The sequence below is a fragment of the Anomalospiza imberbis genome, chromosome 9 (assembly GCF_031753505.1).
Source record: "Anomalospiza imberbis isolate Cuckoo-Finch-1a 21T00152 chromosome 9, ASM3175350v1, whole genome shotgun sequence".
In the NCBI taxonomy this organism is placed as follows: Eukaryota; Metazoa; Chordata; class Aves; order Passeriformes; family Viduidae; genus Anomalospiza; species Anomalospiza imberbis.
Genome location: NC_089689.1, coordinates 14,886,152 through 14,906,194, shown reverse-complemented (window position 1 = coordinate 14,906,194; position 20,043 = coordinate 14,886,152). Strand labels below are relative to the sequence as shown.

The 20,043-nt window shown below is 38.3% G+C and overlaps 1 protein-coding gene and 1 long non-coding RNA gene across 6 annotated transcripts in view; one reads left to right on the top strand and one right to left on the bottom strand.

Moving 5' to 3' along the window:
* Window positions 1-1,095: 1,095 nt before the first annotated feature.
* Window positions 1,096-20,043, top strand: part of RPAP2 (RNA polymerase II associated protein 2) — a 35,915-nt gene continuing 16,967 nt past the window's right edge. For 4 of the 5 annotated variants that reach the window (XM_068199838.1, XM_068199840.1, XM_068199842.1 and 1 more), the window contains exons 1-11: window positions 1,096-1,184; window positions 2,029-2,074; window positions 2,837-2,951; window positions 3,635-3,733; window positions 4,797-4,862; window positions 6,096-6,184; window positions 8,361-8,396; window positions 9,258-10,194; window positions 10,510-10,604; window positions 12,731-12,811; window positions 18,928-18,996. In XM_068199838.1, the coding sequence (XP_068055939.1) occupies window positions 1,136-1,184; window positions 2,029-2,074; window positions 2,837-2,951; window positions 3,635-3,733; window positions 4,797-4,862; window positions 6,096-6,184; window positions 8,361-8,396; window positions 9,258-10,194; window positions 10,510-10,604; window positions 12,731-12,811; window positions 18,928-18,996 (1,682 nt within the window). In that variant the 5' untranslated portion in view covers window positions 1,096-1,135. Of the gene's footprint in view, window positions 1,185-2,028; window positions 2,075-2,836; window positions 2,952-3,634; window positions 3,734-4,796; window positions 4,863-6,095; window positions 6,185-8,360; window positions 8,397-9,257; window positions 10,195-10,509; window positions 10,605-12,730; window positions 12,812-16,208; window positions 17,178-18,927; window positions 18,997-20,043 lie in introns of those variants that run through there. The other variant, XM_068199839.1, reaches the window with a different exon arrangement.
* Window positions 16,866-19,224, bottom strand: LOC137479400 (uncharacterized). The gene is made up of 2 exons (XR_011002212.1): window positions 18,474-19,224; window positions 16,866-17,574 (listed from the first exon to the last, which is right to left on the bottom strand). It is a non-coding gene; the product is annotated as an uncharacterized lncRNA (long non-coding RNA).

Genomic DNA, 20,043 nt, shown 5'->3' with positions numbered 1-20,043 from the left:
AGTTTCACTTATTTCTTTCTAGTGTCCAGGTTGGACTAGTTCAGTGGCCTTTTACCTCTAGGTACTAAAATTTAAAACTTTCTTGCTAAAAACAACAAAGTTATACACTTGCATAATGTCAAGTATGTATCAAGTTTTATGTAGCCAGGACCATGAATTACAAATACAATCAAGCCTGGTTATCCCATGTGATATATCATAACAGCAGCCATAATCTTTAAGGTTTTAAGTAATGCCATGGGCCTAAACCTGGTTATATGATCATTATGACTGGCAATTACCCCTGCACCGGGTTAATTAGGTAACTATTCATTGAAACAGAGGCATCTCCATGCAATGTCCTGAGCCTTTCTTCATAGTTTTACCTGATGTGGTGGGTTGACGCTGGCCAGATGCCAGCACACCTACATGAGACAACACACAGATAACGAACCTATCTAGACGTTCACAAAAGGCAACAACTCACAAAAGCTTAAAAGGCATCTGTGTGTGACCTTCTTTATTCAAAGAATAAACAACTCGCTTCCTATTCTTCACGGCCCACTTTGACATCTGTATGTCACTGAAACCTATCCTTTCCAGACTGTCATTTTAACCACTTTCTTACCATACGTTGTACTATTTAAGCTCTTAATTTTACAGAATGTTACTAATCCCGCCAAAACAATATAACATACTTTTGAACATCAGTACTGTCGCATTTTCAGCCCTCAGTAACTTGACAATGTACTTACAGCCTTGAAACGCGTCCCAAGCACCCACCGTGTTACAGGGATTTACTGGCTGAGCTCGCAGATGGTCTCCGGCCTTAATACTTAATCCGGTTTCCAACTGAATCTTTTACGAGGTTTCAGCGGCAAGTGAACAGCCTCTGAACCATGTGAAACGTTCTATTAATACTCACCAAACTCCCTCCTAAGAAACAGATGCCCCAGCCCCTTCTCTGGGCGGTACAACACCCAGGTTGGGACGAAAAGGCTGCCAGCTACAGCCTGTAACACACGGCTGAATCAAAAGCCACAAGGGCACGGCACGGCACGGCACCTCAGCCCCTGCCAGAGGAACCCCTCAGCTCCGCGCTGCCGCCTCTGCCGGCCCCGCCCCGGGTGAGAGGTCGGCGGGCGGAGCGGCGCCGATGGCGATGATGGCGGCCGGGACGGGCAAGTCCCGTCGGCGGCGCGCAGGTGGGCGCCAGGATCCGCGCTCCCGCCCGCCTGGCGCTTTGGGCTCTCCCTGTGCCCCCAGACCGGCACGGCGGCGGAGTCGCCCAACCCGCCGTGCCGAGGGGAGCGGCGGGCCGGCCGTGGTCGGCTCTGTGGGCCTCTGCCGGGCCGGGTGCGGGGCCGTGATGTGCGGTGGGCCGGACGATGCGAGGCCGGGACCCGCCGTCCCCTGAGGCTGTGAGGGGCCGGCCCGGCCCGCTCTGAGCGTCGGGGACGGGCTGTGACGGCGGTCGTGCAGCTGGTCAGAGCGCAGAGCCCTGCCTAGAGCGCTGCGTCCTTGCCAGGGTAACAGCCCGGCATCTCCCCTGCCTGTTGCCCTTGTCAGACGGGAGCAGCTGCGCGGGACACCCGTGTCGGGAGCTGGCTCAGGGCGCCGTCCTGGGCGGCACCGAGAGCGGCAAGAGCGGCTCTGTGCCAGGGTGCCGGCGTTGGACCTGGCCCGGAGCAAAACCCCGCGGTGGGGCAGCTGTGGGGTGCCGGGGTAAAACTGGGCTTTACCGGCTGGGTAAAGAGAGACGGGGGGAGTGGCTGGCACAAAATTACTGTCAGAATTCTGTTCCTTTTTTTGTGTATGCAGAACGCGGTGAATTGAGAGTATGAGAAGCGTTGGGCCTGTCTGTTTTCACACTTTTTAAAGTGTGTCTGGTTGCTGAATACCAGCTTACTGAAATCACAGCCATTAAAAGCAATAAGTATTTATCTTGGTTGTGCTTACAGTTTGGAGGTTTTCATATTTTTCAGGTTCCAGCATCTTCCACTGTTAAGAAAGTACACTAATTTCTATATCTGTATATTTGATTCTTAGGAAATAAGCATTCAGCTGCTCAGAAGAATGAAGATGCTGCTCAAAGGTATAATTTCTGAGGAATAATATGTGATATTTGTGTTGTTTTGCCTCACTTTGAAATTGCAGTCTGTGTGCTGCAGAGGCTTTGCTTTCTCAGAGTACCACGATTAACTTCAGTAAATCACCAACATCAGCATCATGTAGGACATGTTTGGAGTGATGCTGTGTAACTTCTAATAGCATGCACATCTGAGCATTGTGTAATATACTAAAAGTTTGTAATCTAACATCCAAAACTGTATTTCCTTAGTCTGTAGTGCTTGCTTTTTGCTGTCTTAACTTCTTTATATACCTGCCATTTATAATTATTTACATTAAAAAACACTCAGGAGGAGGCATTTGTTTTTTTTATTCCTTCTTTTACTTTGTAACCTCACACTCAAGTCATGTCCTAGTTCTTTTTTTCTTCCCATTCTTCATGTCTTACACAGTTCTTTTTTTCCTGACAACACTGCATAAATTGCCCGAGGTTCTTTGTCCAGCCAGTTCTGGATTTCCCTCTTGCAAAAAAATGTGGGGAGTGTATTGCAGTACAGTAAGAGTCATTACTTTTCTTGACCAGCAAATAAAGCAAATCAATATAAAATACATAACATTTTGTAGTTGTAACAGAGTTACTAGTCCAGTTACTTGTTTCCTTCTTTGGCCAACATGGTGTGATTCAGAAAAATGTAAGCTATATTTCAGAAAAAAAGATAAAAATACTGTTGGAAAACTGTTTATGGAAATCTGCTCTCTGTATCATTCAGTGTCTGTTCTGTTACAGGAAAGCAGCTCTGGAGGCTGCATTGAGAAACAAGATTGAATGTGAGAAAAAAGCATTGTCTATTGTTGAGCAGCTCCTGGAAGAGGACATTACTGAAGAGTTCCTTCTAAATTGTGTAGGTGTTACAAGTTTTTCTACTGTTTTGTATCTTAGTGTGGTACTTTTTTACCAGATTTTGGAACCATTTGCTGCAGTTTAAAATAGCCAAACCATTGATTCTCTCTTGTACCAGCTCTGATAACAGTTTCCATATTTTTAAGGGTTCTGCAGTGAAAACATGCCCTAGTTTTGCAGGACTGTGTACATCAATGAATCCTCACTCTTTTTTCACAGCCTTTGTTGCTACCCTGTGGTTCTGGACTGAGAGATGAACTGTAAAAATTTAGGTTTACATCATACCGTCTGTAAATCTACACAAAGTCTCTATAAAGCACCACAGTTACCTAGCAGCAGAGTTTTGCTGCAATGGTATGATGATTACTCTTGTTAAGGTTGTAAATAGGCTGATTAATAGGTGTACAAAACACATTAAAAAAAGGGAAATTACAGAAATAGGTGTCACACTAGAGGCAGAACTATGCAGGTTTTGTATATATAAAAAATAAATGCCCAGGTCTATTTTCCTTCTCTCTTTACCTTTTTACCTTTTCTACTGTGTAGGCTCTCAGTGTTGTTTATTACACTTAATAGATAGTTGTTATAAAATTTGAGACATTTATATGCCTAAGAGATGTTTTGAGTACAAAAACTGGCAAGTTTTCCAGTATCTGTTGTTGAACTATTTTCTTGTCATTTCAGGGAAAAAGTATTACTCCATCTCACTATAAAGACATTGTTGATGAGCGATCTATCATCAAACTGTGTGGTTATCCTCTATGTCAGAAGAGACTGGAGAATGTAAGTTGCTTTTCCTTAATGCTGTTATCAAAGGAATCTTTTCACAATTTTTATTGTCTTGCATTTCTTTTCAATTTTAAACTTAGAATATTAAGCACAGATTAGTGTCAAGTAAGGAGCCAGACATTATATAATTCCATTTCAGTATAATCCTTCTGAAGCGAAAGGTGAAATTTCATCAGTAGACAGCAGTTTTTGTATGACAGGATCAGTTACTGTATGATCAGAATCACAATCCATGTATCTGTTCTGACAGGGATAAAGATGAACGAGTGGTGGCTTCGTAGCCTTCCTTTGTGAATGGAAAAACTTTGAAATCTTGTTCTTCTCTCAGTGTAGCAACAGATGTCTATGAGAAGGATTAAAGTGAAAAAACAATGCAAAACAATACAATGCAGGGATATTATTATGTGAATGCATATATATCTGCTATGAAAATGTATGCCTACTGTGTCAATATGAAAGTCACCCCTCTTTAGGTATGATGCGTGAGAGCTTAAGCAGAACTCAGAGGCCAGTTAGATAACCTGTGATGTAATACCAGTGCTACACATGAAAACAGCTGAAGACATTCTACTCATGTACAAAACAATTTGCTGTTTTGGACTTCATCTATTTGCACAGGTGTTCATTTCAAAACTGTTACAGTTTGCATAAGTTCATCTGGGTTTGTCTGGGTAGCCGGGGGTCTGACAGTTCAGTCTCATATGCATATAAATAGATCTGGATTAAGGAAGGACCTGTCTGTAATTGCTCTGCACTTACTCATGAGGAAAGCTTCTGCCATGGCAGCTCCATTGTTTTATGTTCAGCACTGGTTTTCTTATAGCTGTGGAGCTACCCTATGCTGGTTAATGTGAGGTTAATATGATTAAAGATGAACTGCCATTCCTACATCTGAGAAGGTGCAACATCAGAAGAATTGAGAGAAAAGGTGGTTGTAGTATGCAGTTCAGTTAAATAGAATATATTGCACATAACCAAATATGTGAATTAAGAATGAAGTTTTCTCTGTAGTCATGATTGAACTGACAGTCTTGCTGATTAAACTATATTATTTTAGGTGCCAAAGCAGAAGTATAGAATTTCAACAAAAACAAACAGAGTTTATGATATCACTGAAAGAAAGGTAAGGTAACAAGTGTATTTCTAGAATGTGTTTAATGGTGGCAACATCAGAAATGCATTTTGTAACAGCATTCATATAGTGGCTTGATTCAGAGGCAAATATGTTTGGTTCTTATGAAAATGATTTTCACAAAACTGTTGAAAGTTTTTGTGCATTTCACTTCCTAGATGATACCTCTGGTGAGACAAAATGCATGTGTTTTCTAAGTTTAAACATTAGATGGAAAGTTTTACTTGGGTAGCTGTTTGAATGTGGCACAGCTGATCTGTTAAAGGCGTTTGTAAAGTAATGTTCTTTATTTTGCTCCAGCATAGTCAGTGAGCTTTAGTAGGGTTAAAGTGCACATCCTTTTCAATCGCTGAAGTCTGCAGTAATGTAGTACAAGTTGCATCTTACATATCCCTTAGTGTTCTTTTTTGGGGAACATTTAGGTTTCTCTTTTGCGGACTTTTCAACATAAAACTTAACTCTTCACAAAATGTTTCTTTCTGGAAGCATATTCACATGCAGTTGCATAAAAGTCATCTTTGCCATTTCACAGCATACACAATCACCTACAGGCATGTAGACACTAAATTGTAACAAATGTTTCCAGTTACAGAACAAATTTCTTCAGTGTCACTAGTATGCATTCCTTTCCTCTGATTAAAACTCTTGGATACACAAAATTTTAGTAATGGCTTTCATGAGCAATCAGGCAAGACTCCAACAAGAAGTGGGATGCTCTGTGTTCTTCCCTTGTGATGCAAGTTTGCAAATCAATTTTTCAAAGATGCTGCAGATTTTTAGGTGTTGTTCTAAGTATTACAAAATACCAGGTTCTGTTACTAACCAAAATTTTCATTAATAAACATCTGAATTTTATTGTATGTCTTTCAAACTGTATGAACAGCATATTGGGTTATGGGTTCCTCTTTCAACAGTTTGATTTGTTTTTTTTTAAATTATTATTATATAGAATCCAACATTGGTTTGCTTCTCAGTGTGTAATAAAAGTGCAGAAAACAGAAAAATGGGGAGGAAAGAAGCAGCTAAATGTGGCTTGTGCAGAATGGGATAGACCTTAGATTTGATATGTTGGGTTTCTCAGGTGAACTAGAAACCTGGCCATAGGCTTGAAGAGAAACATTTATTGGTACTTAATTTTACAGGCATTAAAAGGAATTACTTTTGTACCTTTCTATGTATTAAAGTTGGTCTTAGTTGTGTTTTCTTGCTTTCTCTCATTGCCAGTGCTTTTGCAGCAACTTTTGCTATAGAGCATCTAAATATTTTGAAGCTCAAATTTCCAAAAGTCCAGTGTGGATGAGAGAAGAAGAAAAGTAAGTATAATCCGATACATTCATCACACCTTTTGAGAATATTATTTCTCTCTGCATCTGCAATGGTGATTAAGAGCTGCAGCACATAAAAATGATTTGGCTGAAGCAGAGGTAGCTGATGTTAACACGTTAGCTTAGCATGGTGTGTGTTTTAAAAGTGTTGTAGCTGTACGAATTGCAGTAATTGGCATGGTTCAGTACTACTCTCATCTACTTAGCAGATGTGACCACGTTAGTTTAGAGGGCAGACTAGTCAGAAATAATAGCTAACGCCCATTAACTTTAAAATGGACTGACTAGGATTGAATTTTTACAAACAGGTTGGAATAATCTTACTCTGTTACGAGACATTTTCTCATTTTAGCATAGCACTTAGCATTGACGTTAAGGTTAGACAGTGAATGCTTGCATCGGAAAGCAGTCTATAACATGAAGAGGTTTTATATCCAATCTAAATTTCTGATTGCCCATTTGTTGTTCTTCATGCAATACCCATTTTGGAACAGTGTATGCAGTCCATGTTCCCATTTTAGGAAACATGGGCTTGCAAATGATCAGTGGAGCCAATGGGTGTCACTGTTGAACAACAAAGACTGGCATAGAGAATGTTCAGCAAATTTACTCAGCTTTCATTCTCCAGGACATTACTTCTCATAGTCTCCTGGGTTTCAACAAAAGAAATTAGCTGGAGTTATATGTGGCATATGAAATACATGATCAATGAGAGAAGAGCTTTAGAGCAGCCTCATCAGATCTGAGATATTCCAGTAGGTAAAACTAGACTCATCATTAAAAGTTTAAGTTTACCAGTGCTTTTGAGGTATTGTTTTGCTGTCTTTAAGAAAGGTGTTTCTAAAATCTCCCTTTATTCTTCACATCACAAGTGTATAGTTCTTTTATGCCTGACATAGTTAATTATTTATTCTGGGTAGTGGTGGGGAGGCGGTATTTTCAAAAAACAAACAAACTCCCAGATAGTTCTTGGCTAGCTACACCTCTTTGCACAACCACATACTTGTGCACACACTGATACACACTGACATGCTAGAATATTTGAAATTCCTTTGACAGAAAAGACTGCAATCTCCACTTAAAACTCCGAAGAAGAATTATGTGGAGCTAGTAATTTAAATCACTCTGTTATCACCTTTAGTTTCCAAATTCAGTTTATTTATATGAGTGGCACAGCTTTCCTGCAGGGTCTTTTATATACTGAAAGGTGTTAGTAGACTGACTTGCATTTAGTGCCTGTTTAAAAGGTTTTCTTTCAGTCATAGGATATGTAAGATTTTTAACATTTGGTATTGGATAAGAAGAATAGGACTGTCATGCTGTCTCATAACTGAAGTAGATTAATTGCAAGTAGGGCTTTGGAAAGAAACTCGTCAGAATTTGTTTAGTAATATTTTTAGTTTCTGGAAACCTTTGAAAACAGTTTTCTTTAAAAAATATAACTTGATAGCCTAATTTTTAATAAAGTAAAATTTAAAATAAGTAAAAAATCATGAATATTTATCTTTTCACATTAATTGGTACATTTTCCTGTAAATAGCCCAGAATTGTCTTTACTATAGGAACCTTATGATCTATGAGGATCTTGGCATGTTCGCTTGTTTGAAGAAGAGACCAAAGGGTGATCTGAAAGCAGTGTAAAACTAGCTGAAAAAACTTAGAAAGATTACAACGCCAAACTATTCTTGGTTGATGGGCACAGATAATCGCATGAATAGTTCAGGTTGGACATTTGGAAAAATACTGTTCTAAGGTTATGGTGGAATGAAACAGGATACTCAGCAATATTTTGAAATCTCCATGTTCGGAGGTTTTCAAGATTTAAACTTCATTAATTGATGGCTGACCTAACCTACTGCTGGTGACAGTTGCATTTCAGGCAGGAGATCAGACTAGAGCCTTCCAGAGGTCCTTTCTGACAAATCTTTGTGTGACTTGGTGACTGTGTTAAATTGTTCACTGTAACAGCCTTGTGCTGCAGGCACACGAGTCATGCTCCCTGAACACGTGCACAAACCTGCTCTTACTAGCTTTGCTTTGAACAGAGGGTGTTGGACTAGATGATCCTCAGATGTCCCTTCCAAACTCAATTCTTTTTGTATTTATGTGTATTTCAAGAGAATAGATTTAGCAGGAAAATGTTCATTCTGTCTTCTTTTTCCAGACCACCAGACATAGAGCTGCTGAAGGAGGGATGGAGGTACACTGAACAATTTCTGTTTGTTGTTAGATGCACTTATAGCTAGAAATTTTAGCATCATAGCAGACACAAAGGGAATCTCTGATTTGTTGTGTTATAAAAAAGACCTTACCAGAACCTATGCAAAGGTTTTTTCCTTTGTGATTCTAACCCAGCTAATTTGATCTGTATGATTTACCGTACAGCTGCTCTTGGATTGTGTGTCTTAATTGAGCCTGTTGAAATCTGAAACAAATACACTGTTTGTACTTTGAATATTTTATGCCATCTATTCTTTATAAAGAAAATTGTGCCAATTATACGTGATGAAAGCTTCTGTACTTCTTAATCTAAAAGGTCTATATGAGCCAAAATGAAATCACGCTACTCTGTCATCTCGCTGTACCTCGCTGTGCCTTGTGCAGCTTTCTGTTTGTTTTCTTTTCCAATGCGTTGCCATTAGGTGGCAAACTTATATATGCTGAAACAGCTCAGCTGTCCCCTTAATTTAAGAGTACTGTATTCCTATATATGTTAACATATCTGTCTTAATTTTAAAATTGCACTATTCATGATGCAAGTCTGACATTGTTCTGCTGTCTTTAATAATATCTTGTTTATACCGTTCTTTTCTAACTACCAATCATCAGCTGAGAATTCCTCTAAATAGTCTCTATACTTGTCATTTTGATTATAGAATAGTGCAACTCTTAGAGTTCAAGAAGACTTTTAGAAGAGCACTTAATGATTCTTAAAGTAAAAAATTACACTTCTGCTATAAGGAGGAAAATGCTTTGTTTGTCATTCTTACATGAGAATGAAAAGCTATTGCAGATAAAAGCCATTTCTTATTTCATTGATGACTTGTGTTTTTTATTGTAGTGGACAGTCTGGAGAAGAGGTGAAACTACGTGATGAAGTAATTAAAGCATCTGACATTGAGAATCCTAGGATATCTTCAGATCCATGTGAATCTGGTTCTCATGACACAGCCAGTGACAGCAGTAGTGATACTGAACAGGGATTTATTTCTTCTGTCCTTCCAGGAAGTCAGTCAAGTTCAGCCAGTTTTGCACAGCAATTGCACAGAAAAAGCATCCTCAAAAAGAAGCATGCTCATGAAGTCCATACCAGCTCTAAAACTGAAGATGCAGATGTAGTAGAAGCCACTGAACAACTGTCTCATTGTAAATTAGACACTCAGGAAGAAAGACATGCTTTGTCTGTTCATCATGAAGTAACTGCACCACCTTCAGACAATACAGCTCCTGGGAAATCAAGTGCTTCAGAAATCCTTGAAAATACATGTGGATCACAGATAGTTTTTCTAGGTGTGAGCAAAAGAGGAGCAGAACATCTTAAAAGAACACTAGCTAAGTCAACAGAACATAAAAACCCTGAACTGAGGCATCCAGTTAATTCCAAAGGTAGTTTACTAGAAGTGCTTAGGCAAACACTTACGGAATGGAGAACTGAGGAAACTTTAAAATTTCTCTATGGCCCAAACTGTACTTCTTTGTGCTCATCAGAGTGCATAGCATCTGTCAACCAGGAGACTGAAGAACTTGATGAGGATGACTTAGATACACCTGATGACCTCAACACTGTTGGTGTTGGGGAGTCTGAAAACAGTTTGAACTACTCTTTACCTTTCACAAGCTCAGGTGGAATAGTTAAGCCTGTGCCTAGTTATGAAAAGTTAAAAGAAGAAACAGAGTTCCTAGAACTCCGAGTAAAAGAGTTCTATAAAGGAAGGTGCATCTTGGCTGAAGAGGCAGCGACACAAGCGCAAGCAGGGGAACATCCAAGCAAAGACAAAGTAAGTGTCTGGTGTGACAGTGTGGAGGTTGTATGCAGCCTGAATAGACCTTCAAAGTATTAGTACTTTGTTTCTGCTATCATAAGTGGATAAATATCTCACATGGAGAAAGAGAAAATTCCCTTAGCTGCATACTATATGTTGCATCAGATTATGCAAGTGTCTGCCCATTAAAAAGTAGTTTGGGGTTTTTTTTTTCATAGATAAGAGATATTTAATGTTTAGATATTTATTGATTATTTGTGACTTTTTTGATGTACTGACCTCAGTTAAACACTAGGTTATACAGCTGTTAAAGTTTCTTGTCTAATACAGGATGATCAACAGGAAGATCTCACCTTCCCACTTGTTGATTCAAATGCACAAATGCAGATTAGGAAGCGAATCGTCCTTGAAAAACTGAGAAAAGCGTAAGTACCCTTTACTTTGGTGAACGTCAGCCTGAAGTTGGTGCTCCTTCATCATTGTTTTAAGTAACAAACTCATCCAAGGATGGGCCTGGCTCCTTTCTAGGTGGCCCTAGTCATAACTTAAGCCTATTATTGCCTTAAAGGACTTAGTTATTTCTGCAACAGTCAGCTTGTAGTGCAGTTGCAGGCGCCAGTTTGCAAAGTTTGTAGGTACTAACTGCTTAAGTTTAGACTGAAAAACATGAAATTGATTGAGAGTTCAAATATTTGTCTTGTACATAAAGCATACTGTTACTTGTAAACAAATCTTTGTAATTGTTTAAGCATAGGTCTTAAAAAGAGAGAGCTTCTAATGCATGTTTGGATGGCTGGTATCAGTATGCCCCTAGCTATAACCACTAAAGGCCCTCAGAATTAGATCTTAAAACTTTCCAAACATCAGACCTTCTTCGCATACATAAAAGGGCTTTGGAGTCACACAAAAGAGATTAAGGCATTTCTGATGTAGCTGTTAGAATTACTAAATTGTCAAAGTTGAGAGGACCTTGAAAATATTCTCATTGTCAAGGCAGTGCAGATAAATGAGTGTTTGAAGGTCATGATTCTGTTGTGTTTGGTAGGGGTATTTACTTTTCTGTCATTGTAGTTTGTGTTACCTAGCCAAACTAGGTTTTGCAGTCTCGGGGTTCTGTGGTCAAGATGACCCCGAGATCATAAAAAGTCTTTTCCTCCCAGCCCCGCAGCCAAATAAGAAGTCCAGATGCATCAGTTTTGCTTCTCAAAGTGAAAGATGGAGGACAAGAAGAAGGAGAAGAAGGACAAGACACACCCAAATTCCTCCATCTTGCCTCCTGAACCCCATTCTAAAAACCCCAGAATTCTACTTTTTCACCCTGTATTACATTAACTCAAACTCTTGTGACCTGTAAATATTCGCACAAAGTTGGCAGTTTTTTCCACAGACTAAAATCAAAGCCACAGGTGTTTTTGACTTTGTGCCAAGGTCTCCAACCCCCTGCCAGGGTCTTGAGACAGCCAGGGCAGCCAGAGGGATGTCCTGGGTTCCCACATTACAGAAGCCTTTTTTTTTTAACTTAGAAACCTCACAACTAACCCCCTCATCCCTGCCAAAATAAAATCCTTTCTGTTTTTCTCTACCTGCACCATGTGAATAGGCTACAAACATGGAATTACACCATCCCCCAAGTGTCTTGTCTGTAAATGTCGATTGTTTTAAATTTCCTCAGCTGATGCAGTTGTTCTGTCACAATCAAGAGATGGTTTTCATTGTGATAAAGCACTGAATATGCCCAGCATCATAAGAATGCTTGTGTTCAGTTTTTGTGAAACCTGCAGTCTTCCAGAATACTGATACAGTATGTGTTATGTGCATATAAATACAAATCACTGGATATTCAAATGCAAGAGAATTTTAACTATTTAATGAGTAAATAGAGGCAAAAGTTTAATCCTAAATGTGAAAAACAAAGGATGTTATTTCCATCATTTGGGAATCCTGATAGCTAGTTAAAGAGTATGTGCAGTTTGTGTGGTCTATCCTTTTTATGCACAGATAAGTAAGGAGGAAACCTGTCTTTTTCTCTCTTTTGAAATTATCTGGTAACTATCATCTAGATGTCAATTGTCAAGCTCACAGTGGACTGACATTTCTGTTGCATCTGTGTGAGTCTGAGGTTAGCAGGTATATTATGTGTGAACACCTCATTTAGACTTGCAGTTTCCTTTTGTATTGTTATTTTTGAGCCAAGTAAATATAAATCTTCAAAAAATGTATAAGGCTTGTAATTCTAATCCTCATAATTGTAAGAATACTTTTTCAGAACTGAAAGGTGAAAATAGTAAGTATATGTTTGTAGAACTGTATTTAAATCTTCATATTCACACAGAACTAGAGCTTCTTATTTTTCAAAACAAGTGGTTGTGAAGATGTTGGCCCAAACAGCATACAGAGAGAGCTGAAATGAAAACTACAGGCCTGATCTACTGCACAGAAGTCAATCTCTTTTCCTTTTTACTAACCTTGATAAGCTTTGGTGGAAGTCCTACTTCAGAAGAAATGAGAAACAGAGGAAAATGTATATTGACTGGTGTCTTTTTCCTTCTAGATTATCTGCAGTTTTGGGCCCTCTTCAGATTGCTTCAGGTGATGTTTACACAGAGCTAAAAAATCTTGTCAAAACTTTCCGGTGAGTATTGGTCTTTACTTAGAGATTTTTATAAACAGATGAATTAAACATGCTGTTGAATGATTGGTGATTTGGGCACAGAGAAGGCCCTATTGCAGATTTGCCCTCCTCTTGCTGCGTGTTCATGTAGGTAATGTCATGTTCCCTGTGGACTAACAAGTCAGCCCTTTCCCTGCTCCTGGCAGTGGCTAGGTCACCAGGAGTATTTGTAGATTTTTAAAATCTAGGCCAGTGGTCTCTGGAGGATGCTGGTGAGTCTTTTAAAGGTTCTGCTACCTCGTCACTTCCTATTAAGTGTGAGTTTCTGAGATCTGTCCCTTTTTTTTGCTCTAGCTCCCTGCAGCTGTGCTAAATGGTTTTAATCTGATTAATAATTTTTACCACTAACTTCTAGAGTTAGTCAGTTGGATCTGTCTTGTTCCTGATTTCAAAGGGAAGTAGATCTAGTGAGCACTTTCCTCACCGCAGATGAAGTTTCTGCTTCAGTCAGTAGGACTAAAGACAGTATTTGGAAAGAGTGAGATAAAGAAGGAGGGAAAACAGAATGGTAACTTCTCTGAACGTTTTTAGGTTTTCTTTGGGAGACAACTCTCATAACCTGGACATAGATTGTGTCCTGCATCCTCAAGTATTGTCAGAAAAAGAGCAGTAGCAGTTGCTAACTGTGTACATTGTTAGCTCTTGAAACATCCTTCTCACATCCTCAACCTGCATGAGTTTTACATGTAAATTTTCCAAAACTCATTCATGTAGCATTTGCCACAAGGAATCTGGGATTTGGTGAATAGAAACCCATCTCTACCCAATTTCTTATGATTTACACCATGTCTGGAAGGATGCCACCAAAACACAGATGTCTCTGTGCAGGATTTCTTACTGTGGAAGATTCTCTCTTCCTTTCTGGTAACTCTGTGCATGATCTCTTTTAAATAAAAATATTTATACTATTTGAATTTGTTTCTGTGACTGCAGTCTTAAGTTCTGACTCACCTTTTATTTTAACACCACTGAAACCAGTGAAAATGTTTTTGCATATAGTATATAGATACCTATTGTTTGAGTAAGATCTTTGTGTCTTAAAACTGTTTCATTGTTCTGCAGTCTAAATGCTTAATAGTCACTTTAGCTTATGGATTGATAAAACTGGAGAAATAACATTTGGTGTCTTTCAAACTACTTTTTTATGATTATCTAAGAAGGCCCAGAAGTTCTCAAAAACAGAGCTTCTATTTTAAATTATTTTTGCTATTCAGAGACAATGGGACATGAATATAAAGTTTTCAGTGGTTTATAGCAAATGAGACTTGAAACCAAAATAGACTTCTAAAACAGATACATGTATATTGTATGTATCTATACACACGCGTGTGGGTTTATAGAAGAGAACCAAATCAAATTTACTTGGACTTTATCCCAATACCTGGTTCATGCAGCAGTAATTCATCGTAATTTAAAGGTCTCCCCTAATCTGTTTTGATCTCTTAGATAACACTTTGTGAGTTTATTTTTGTGTTGTTTTTGTTCGGAATTAAGTTGAAGGTAATGGTAGCAACTTCTTGGGGTTCTCTTACTGTGAAGATCTGCTTAGAAATTCAGAATTCTGGGTGGGGGATGGTTAAAGACATTTGTGGGCACTATACCAGAAAATTAAAAGTCTTAATATAATATATATCTCAAAATAACTGGAGTTTTGTTGTCACTGATAGCAAAATAATACAAAAATACAGGAAATGGGAAAGAATAAAAACCCTTTGGGCTCTTTTTCTGTCTTGCATTACTGGTGTGGAAGGGTCTGTTGGTACACGTGCTAGCTCATGGATATTAAGATGAAGGCATAGATTTGAATCTCCAGTTGGTATGTAGGTTTAAGTTTATTTGATATTAGTAGTCTCTTAAGTTTTGGATTGAATGCTTTGACAGGAAGACTTGGGATAAATTTTAAACGGTATTTGTATTTACAGGATATAGAAATTCAAATGTCACTTTCTTTGTTAATGTGGTTCAAATGCTTAATGACAATGGAGGAGCATTGATAAATGCTTGTGCTCTTTCCTGCTTTTTGTACTGAAGATATTTCAGGCTGAAGAGCTTGCCAGAAAGGGTAGTAGATAAAACACATGGCTGTAGTAGAGCTTAGCTGAAGAAGGGTAAAAGCATGTGGTGAACTAAGCAACAACGATTTTCAGCTCCATTGGTTTTTAAAGGAACACTTGCAGTTCAGCCTCCTTTGGGCAGCATTTATTCAATCACCGCTGCTAAGAAACACACTAGAGAGATCTCAAGAGACATTTTAGAATGGTTAGAGCTCTTCCCAAACAAAGTCCCTCAGTGCCTGTAAGCTTTTGTTACGAAAACTGAGATGTCAAATAATTCTCCGGAGTGTGTAAAGGCACTTTGTTAAAAGATCAAGAGAAAATTAGCTTCTTATATATAAATTGAGGATAAATAATTTTGAATGTGTGGTTGGGTTTTCTGAAGGCATAATACTTCATTTTGAAAATAAGATTCCGTCTGTATTTTATGGTTGCAAGTATTTTAATTCCCTTTATGGAGCTTATCATTGACATTGAACTCTACCAATGAATCAGATGTGAGATGTGTTCAAGACTTCTTGTTACAACTTGATTTCATCATGTGTCCAAGACAGTCTTTTAGATTTTAAGTATGTATTACAAATATAAGTTGTCTGGTATATACACTTATTTATACGTATTTTACCTATTACCCTTGTTAAGTGGAATTTTAAGTTCTGGGTTTCAAGTCAATCAGTAGTACTCGGTCATAGACGAAGTTCTGTGTGGAAATAGGGGAGTATCAGGATGTTAATGATGTCTTCTCAAGTAATTAGGCTTCTCTCAAAAGAAGCCTAAAGTTAAATAGTAACTTATTTTTGCTGGTTGTCATCAAACTAGATGGTACTACAGTATGTAAATATGTTGCTGTTTTCCAGGAGGTGGAAAAGCTGTCTTTTATGGTTAAATTGGTCTAGTTGAAACCTAAAGAAAAACAATATATGTTTCAGTATTTGCTGTGCTGCCCTGGGTTAGTTAAACTTCACTCGTCTTAGTGCAAAGTTTGGAAAAAATATCAGTATTTAAAAAAATACTGGTAGCTGAGATCCCCTAAAGTCACAATTTTGCATCCTAATGCCATGAAGTCAGTTTGCAGATTTACAGAATGGACAGATCCTTGAACTGCAGTTATATGTGCCCATACCTGGGAATCTGGATGTAGGAAGGAGAGGCTGCTGCATTTGCAAAGATGCTGGGTTTATTGTTTTTATTTACTCTGGATTCCTACAATTTCCCTATTGGAGTTCCCTTGCTTTGCAGGCTGGGCACTAGTCAGTTATCAGGAGGTCATTTGAGATGGAATTTTTATGCATCTTACTCTTTAGTCCTTTATCCTGGAAGCTTCTGCCACTTGGATCTATGTGCTCAGTCGGGCTCCCTCACAGTGTGAAAACCACGTGGGTCCTGCTGGGTGGCTGCAGCATGTCCTGCTGGAGGGAACCACAAGACCCACAAACCAGCAACTAAGCAACCCACACAGCTATTTGGGATCGTCCAACTTTCCTAGGTTGCATATCCTGTCCTGCACAGGCCAAGGAAGTGGGCACATTCCATTTTGGGAAGTTGCATATTGTTTTCTTTCTCTAGGTTGATGAGGGAGAATTTGGCCAAATTCTTTAACAGAAAAGATTTCAGTGCAAAACTAAAATCACACACACAAAGTTTTGTACGGTTTTAACATTTCCACATTATATTTTTAGGACAGAAACCTAGTGACCTCTTTCATGGATTGTTCTGAAGTAACAGTTTTGGCTAGAGGCACGACAAAGAATTAATGAACCATTTTTACAGAGGCCCTGCAGTTCCCTGTTTTCAGAAAGCTTTGCTCTTCAGAGGCCTTGGTGTTGACACAGAGCTTGTTTGAAAGTGACTGCCCTTCCACTGCTCCTTATTATTTAAGGCTTCACACCTGTAGGTTGCTTGCTTTACTCTGATCTCTCTGAACTGGCTTTTTCCCAGCTGCACAAGTGTTTTAGGACAGGTGTTGTACTGAGAGGTTACTCGGTTGCAGAAGCCTGACTGTTCATTCAGTGCAGTGACTGTAGTACATCAGCAGATCCATACTGCTGTGTCCTGCTGGTTATCTGTGTCTTTTGACTACCTCCTTCAGAAATAGCATATTGATGGCAATGACTAGTGTTCAGACCTTGCCAATCAATACTAACATTGAATAGGAGTTAATTGACACAAATAACTGCATCTCTCAGTTTATGTACAAGAATGACACCTTCCTGTGCTATAATCAATAACAGCTCCTTGTAAAGCATTGAAATAAAGCTGCTCTCTCTGTTAGACAGAGTATCCCCAGGTGGCTCGGAGCTGTCTCTTTCATTGTCTCGTCATAACAGATTAACTGGAATGTTACATATGAATTGTCTGTCAAGATGATTCCATCAGGCATTTCTTGGTAGTGTTTATCACTGTCATCAGTGTTGAGTCAAGATGTTCAGCCTTTGTTTTATCTCTTATTCCATAGCCAGAAAAATGTAACAGTTTACCAGGTACAAACTTTGTTACCAGATAAATCCATTAGCTATTACAAATAATAATTGCTAAAATTAACCTTTTAATAACAAATAATCAGTATTTGCCACAACTCTTGGTTCTGGTTTGATCTGACAATTCCTTTGCATGTAGTGCAAAACATTGTTTTTCCTTTCATAATTGAACAAAATTCAGATTGTTGAGACACTACTTGAGTAATTACTGATTCATTATATTAATCTGAAGACTTGTAGATTTGAGGAGAAAAATGGGATAATATTGCTTTGTTCATTACAAATTTATTTTATTAATTTTTAATATATTCCTGAAATGGAGAAATGCAGACAAATACTATAATGATCTCTCTAATAACTACATTTTAATGACGATTTTGAAAATAATTTTAGGGAATTACTTATTAGAATTTGAATTTTAACAATGACAACTACAAATAGTTCTGCTTTCTCAAATTTTAGCCTTTTTTGATTTTTTGGGTAACTATATACTTGCCCAAAGTAATTTTTATAAAAGTAATCTTACTGAGGAAGGAAACCTTGGATTTGAATTTGTTGCCAAATAGGAGCTTGCTGGAAATGAACTATCCTCACCAGTGCCTGTACGAGTGGGCATGAGTGACAGGGTGGGTATCTTCATTCTGGATCTGAATTTGTACAAGGTCATGGAAGGGAAACTGAAAGCAAGAAGGAAGCAAACATAGGGGGGCACTCAGTTTATCTGTTGGATGGTGCCATCTTTCTGAATACAGTTAATTCTGCTGGCTCTTTTGAGTGCCTGCATAGCCACAGCTTCATTTTTGACTGTGACTTTTCCATGAAATTGCTTGTTTTGCATATGAAGGGTCATGCCTAATTTGAGAAAACAATTCACAGATGAATTGTTTTAACACAGATTAGTACTTGACTTTAAGCAGATCTAGTTTTTTTAGGCAGTTCAGCCAAAGGAGTCAGCTGGTATCCAGTGCAGCAGCAGTTTAGTTGAACACCCATGTGGTTCGTTATTCACACTTCATTTATATTTATATGGCTCTCATATTTGCTCTGGCTCCCATTGCATAAGTTAGAATTCTGGATTTCTATTTTAAAAACAAGACTCATCAGAGAATTGTCACTGCCACCTTATAAAATTCAGTCTGTGTCCACATCAGCTTTTATAGCAAATCTGGATCTGAAGCCAACAGGAGGGAAAGTAAGTGTAAGAAGGTCCATCTTTTCACAAACTCGTGCAGTTCTGGAGAATTTCCCGGGGTTTTGAGTGAGAGCTAGGCCCTCACAGCAGCCAGGACTACTTGTGAGCAATTTAAAAGAAATAGCTTCTGTTCAGTCTTCCCATCCCACTTTCATATAAAATAAGAGGACATTGGAAATTCTGCAATTCCTCTTTTAGAGGATGACAGAAGCTTGAGAGCTGGTGAATTGCTCAGATACAGCTGTAATTGCTTCTTTATAACTCAGTGTATTAATGGTAGACTTAAAATTCAGCTGTTAAAATCTGCTTACATTTACTTTTAAATATACTGACATTTTTAAAATTGTTTTTCAGGTTAACAAACAGAAATATTATTCACAAAATGCCTGAATGGACTCTCATTGCTATTGTTTTGTTATCTGTGTAAGTACCCTTAAATGTCAAATATTCTTATATGCAACTGTCTTATTAGCGTGTTGGAACAAGATGTAATTTTCAGGTAAAAGAAAAGAAAGACTTAATGGAACTGTGGAATCAACAGAAATATTTCTTTCATGCAAATGAACAAAATTTTCTTGACAAAACAGAATTGTCCCCCTTGCATCAAATGTTATCAATGGACAAATTAATGGTAAAAAGAAAAGCTAGGCTTTAGGGGGTTTTAAAGAGGCCTTGCAGGATCAAGAAGGAGTATAATTCACCCTCTTCCATTTGCTTCTGACATACATTCTTTCCCTCTCTCACATTAGGACAAAATTACATGTATATGGTATTATTTTATTTCGCATAACTGTTAGGCTTTTCATTTCTCATTTTACTTCTAATTCCTTAAAAGTTTTCACTTTTATGATTAAACTCAAATTATTTCTATAAAGATATGTGTGCTTCTAAATAGGTATAAGTATTCTAGCAAACTTCCTTTAGGGGGAATATCTCTTTTAGCAGAATTCCTCTCAAGCCCACTATTTTATTTTTATGAGGCTTGGGTTTGTTGGTTAAGTCCTGCAGTGCCTACAGTCCTCCTTTGCTTTGTTTTACTTACTGTTGAACTAAATTCTTTACAATGATTTCCCTAATGGGAAGCCTGACAGTGTCTTTCAGTAAACTTCTACACAGAAGCATGATCTATAAAAGCTGTATTCGTATGCATCAAGTGAGTTCTTTAATTAGTATTTTGCAAATTCATGTACATTTCTGAAGTTAAAAACACAAACTTTGCAGTTTGTGTTAAACAGACACAAATTTGTATTAAAAGGTGAACTAATGTTAAATGTTTAAGAAATCACTGGTGGTTTCACAGTGTCAGGCTCTGCCTTCCATTAGGGTTAAACCATCAACCAATCTTTGTATGTCTTGAACTTGAATTACGAGATTGCAAAAATCTTTATTTCCGAGTCTGTTCATGACTGCGCTGCTGCTGCTTCTTTTGGGCCTCCTGGGTCACTGGATCTTGTAGGACAGAGAGGTACT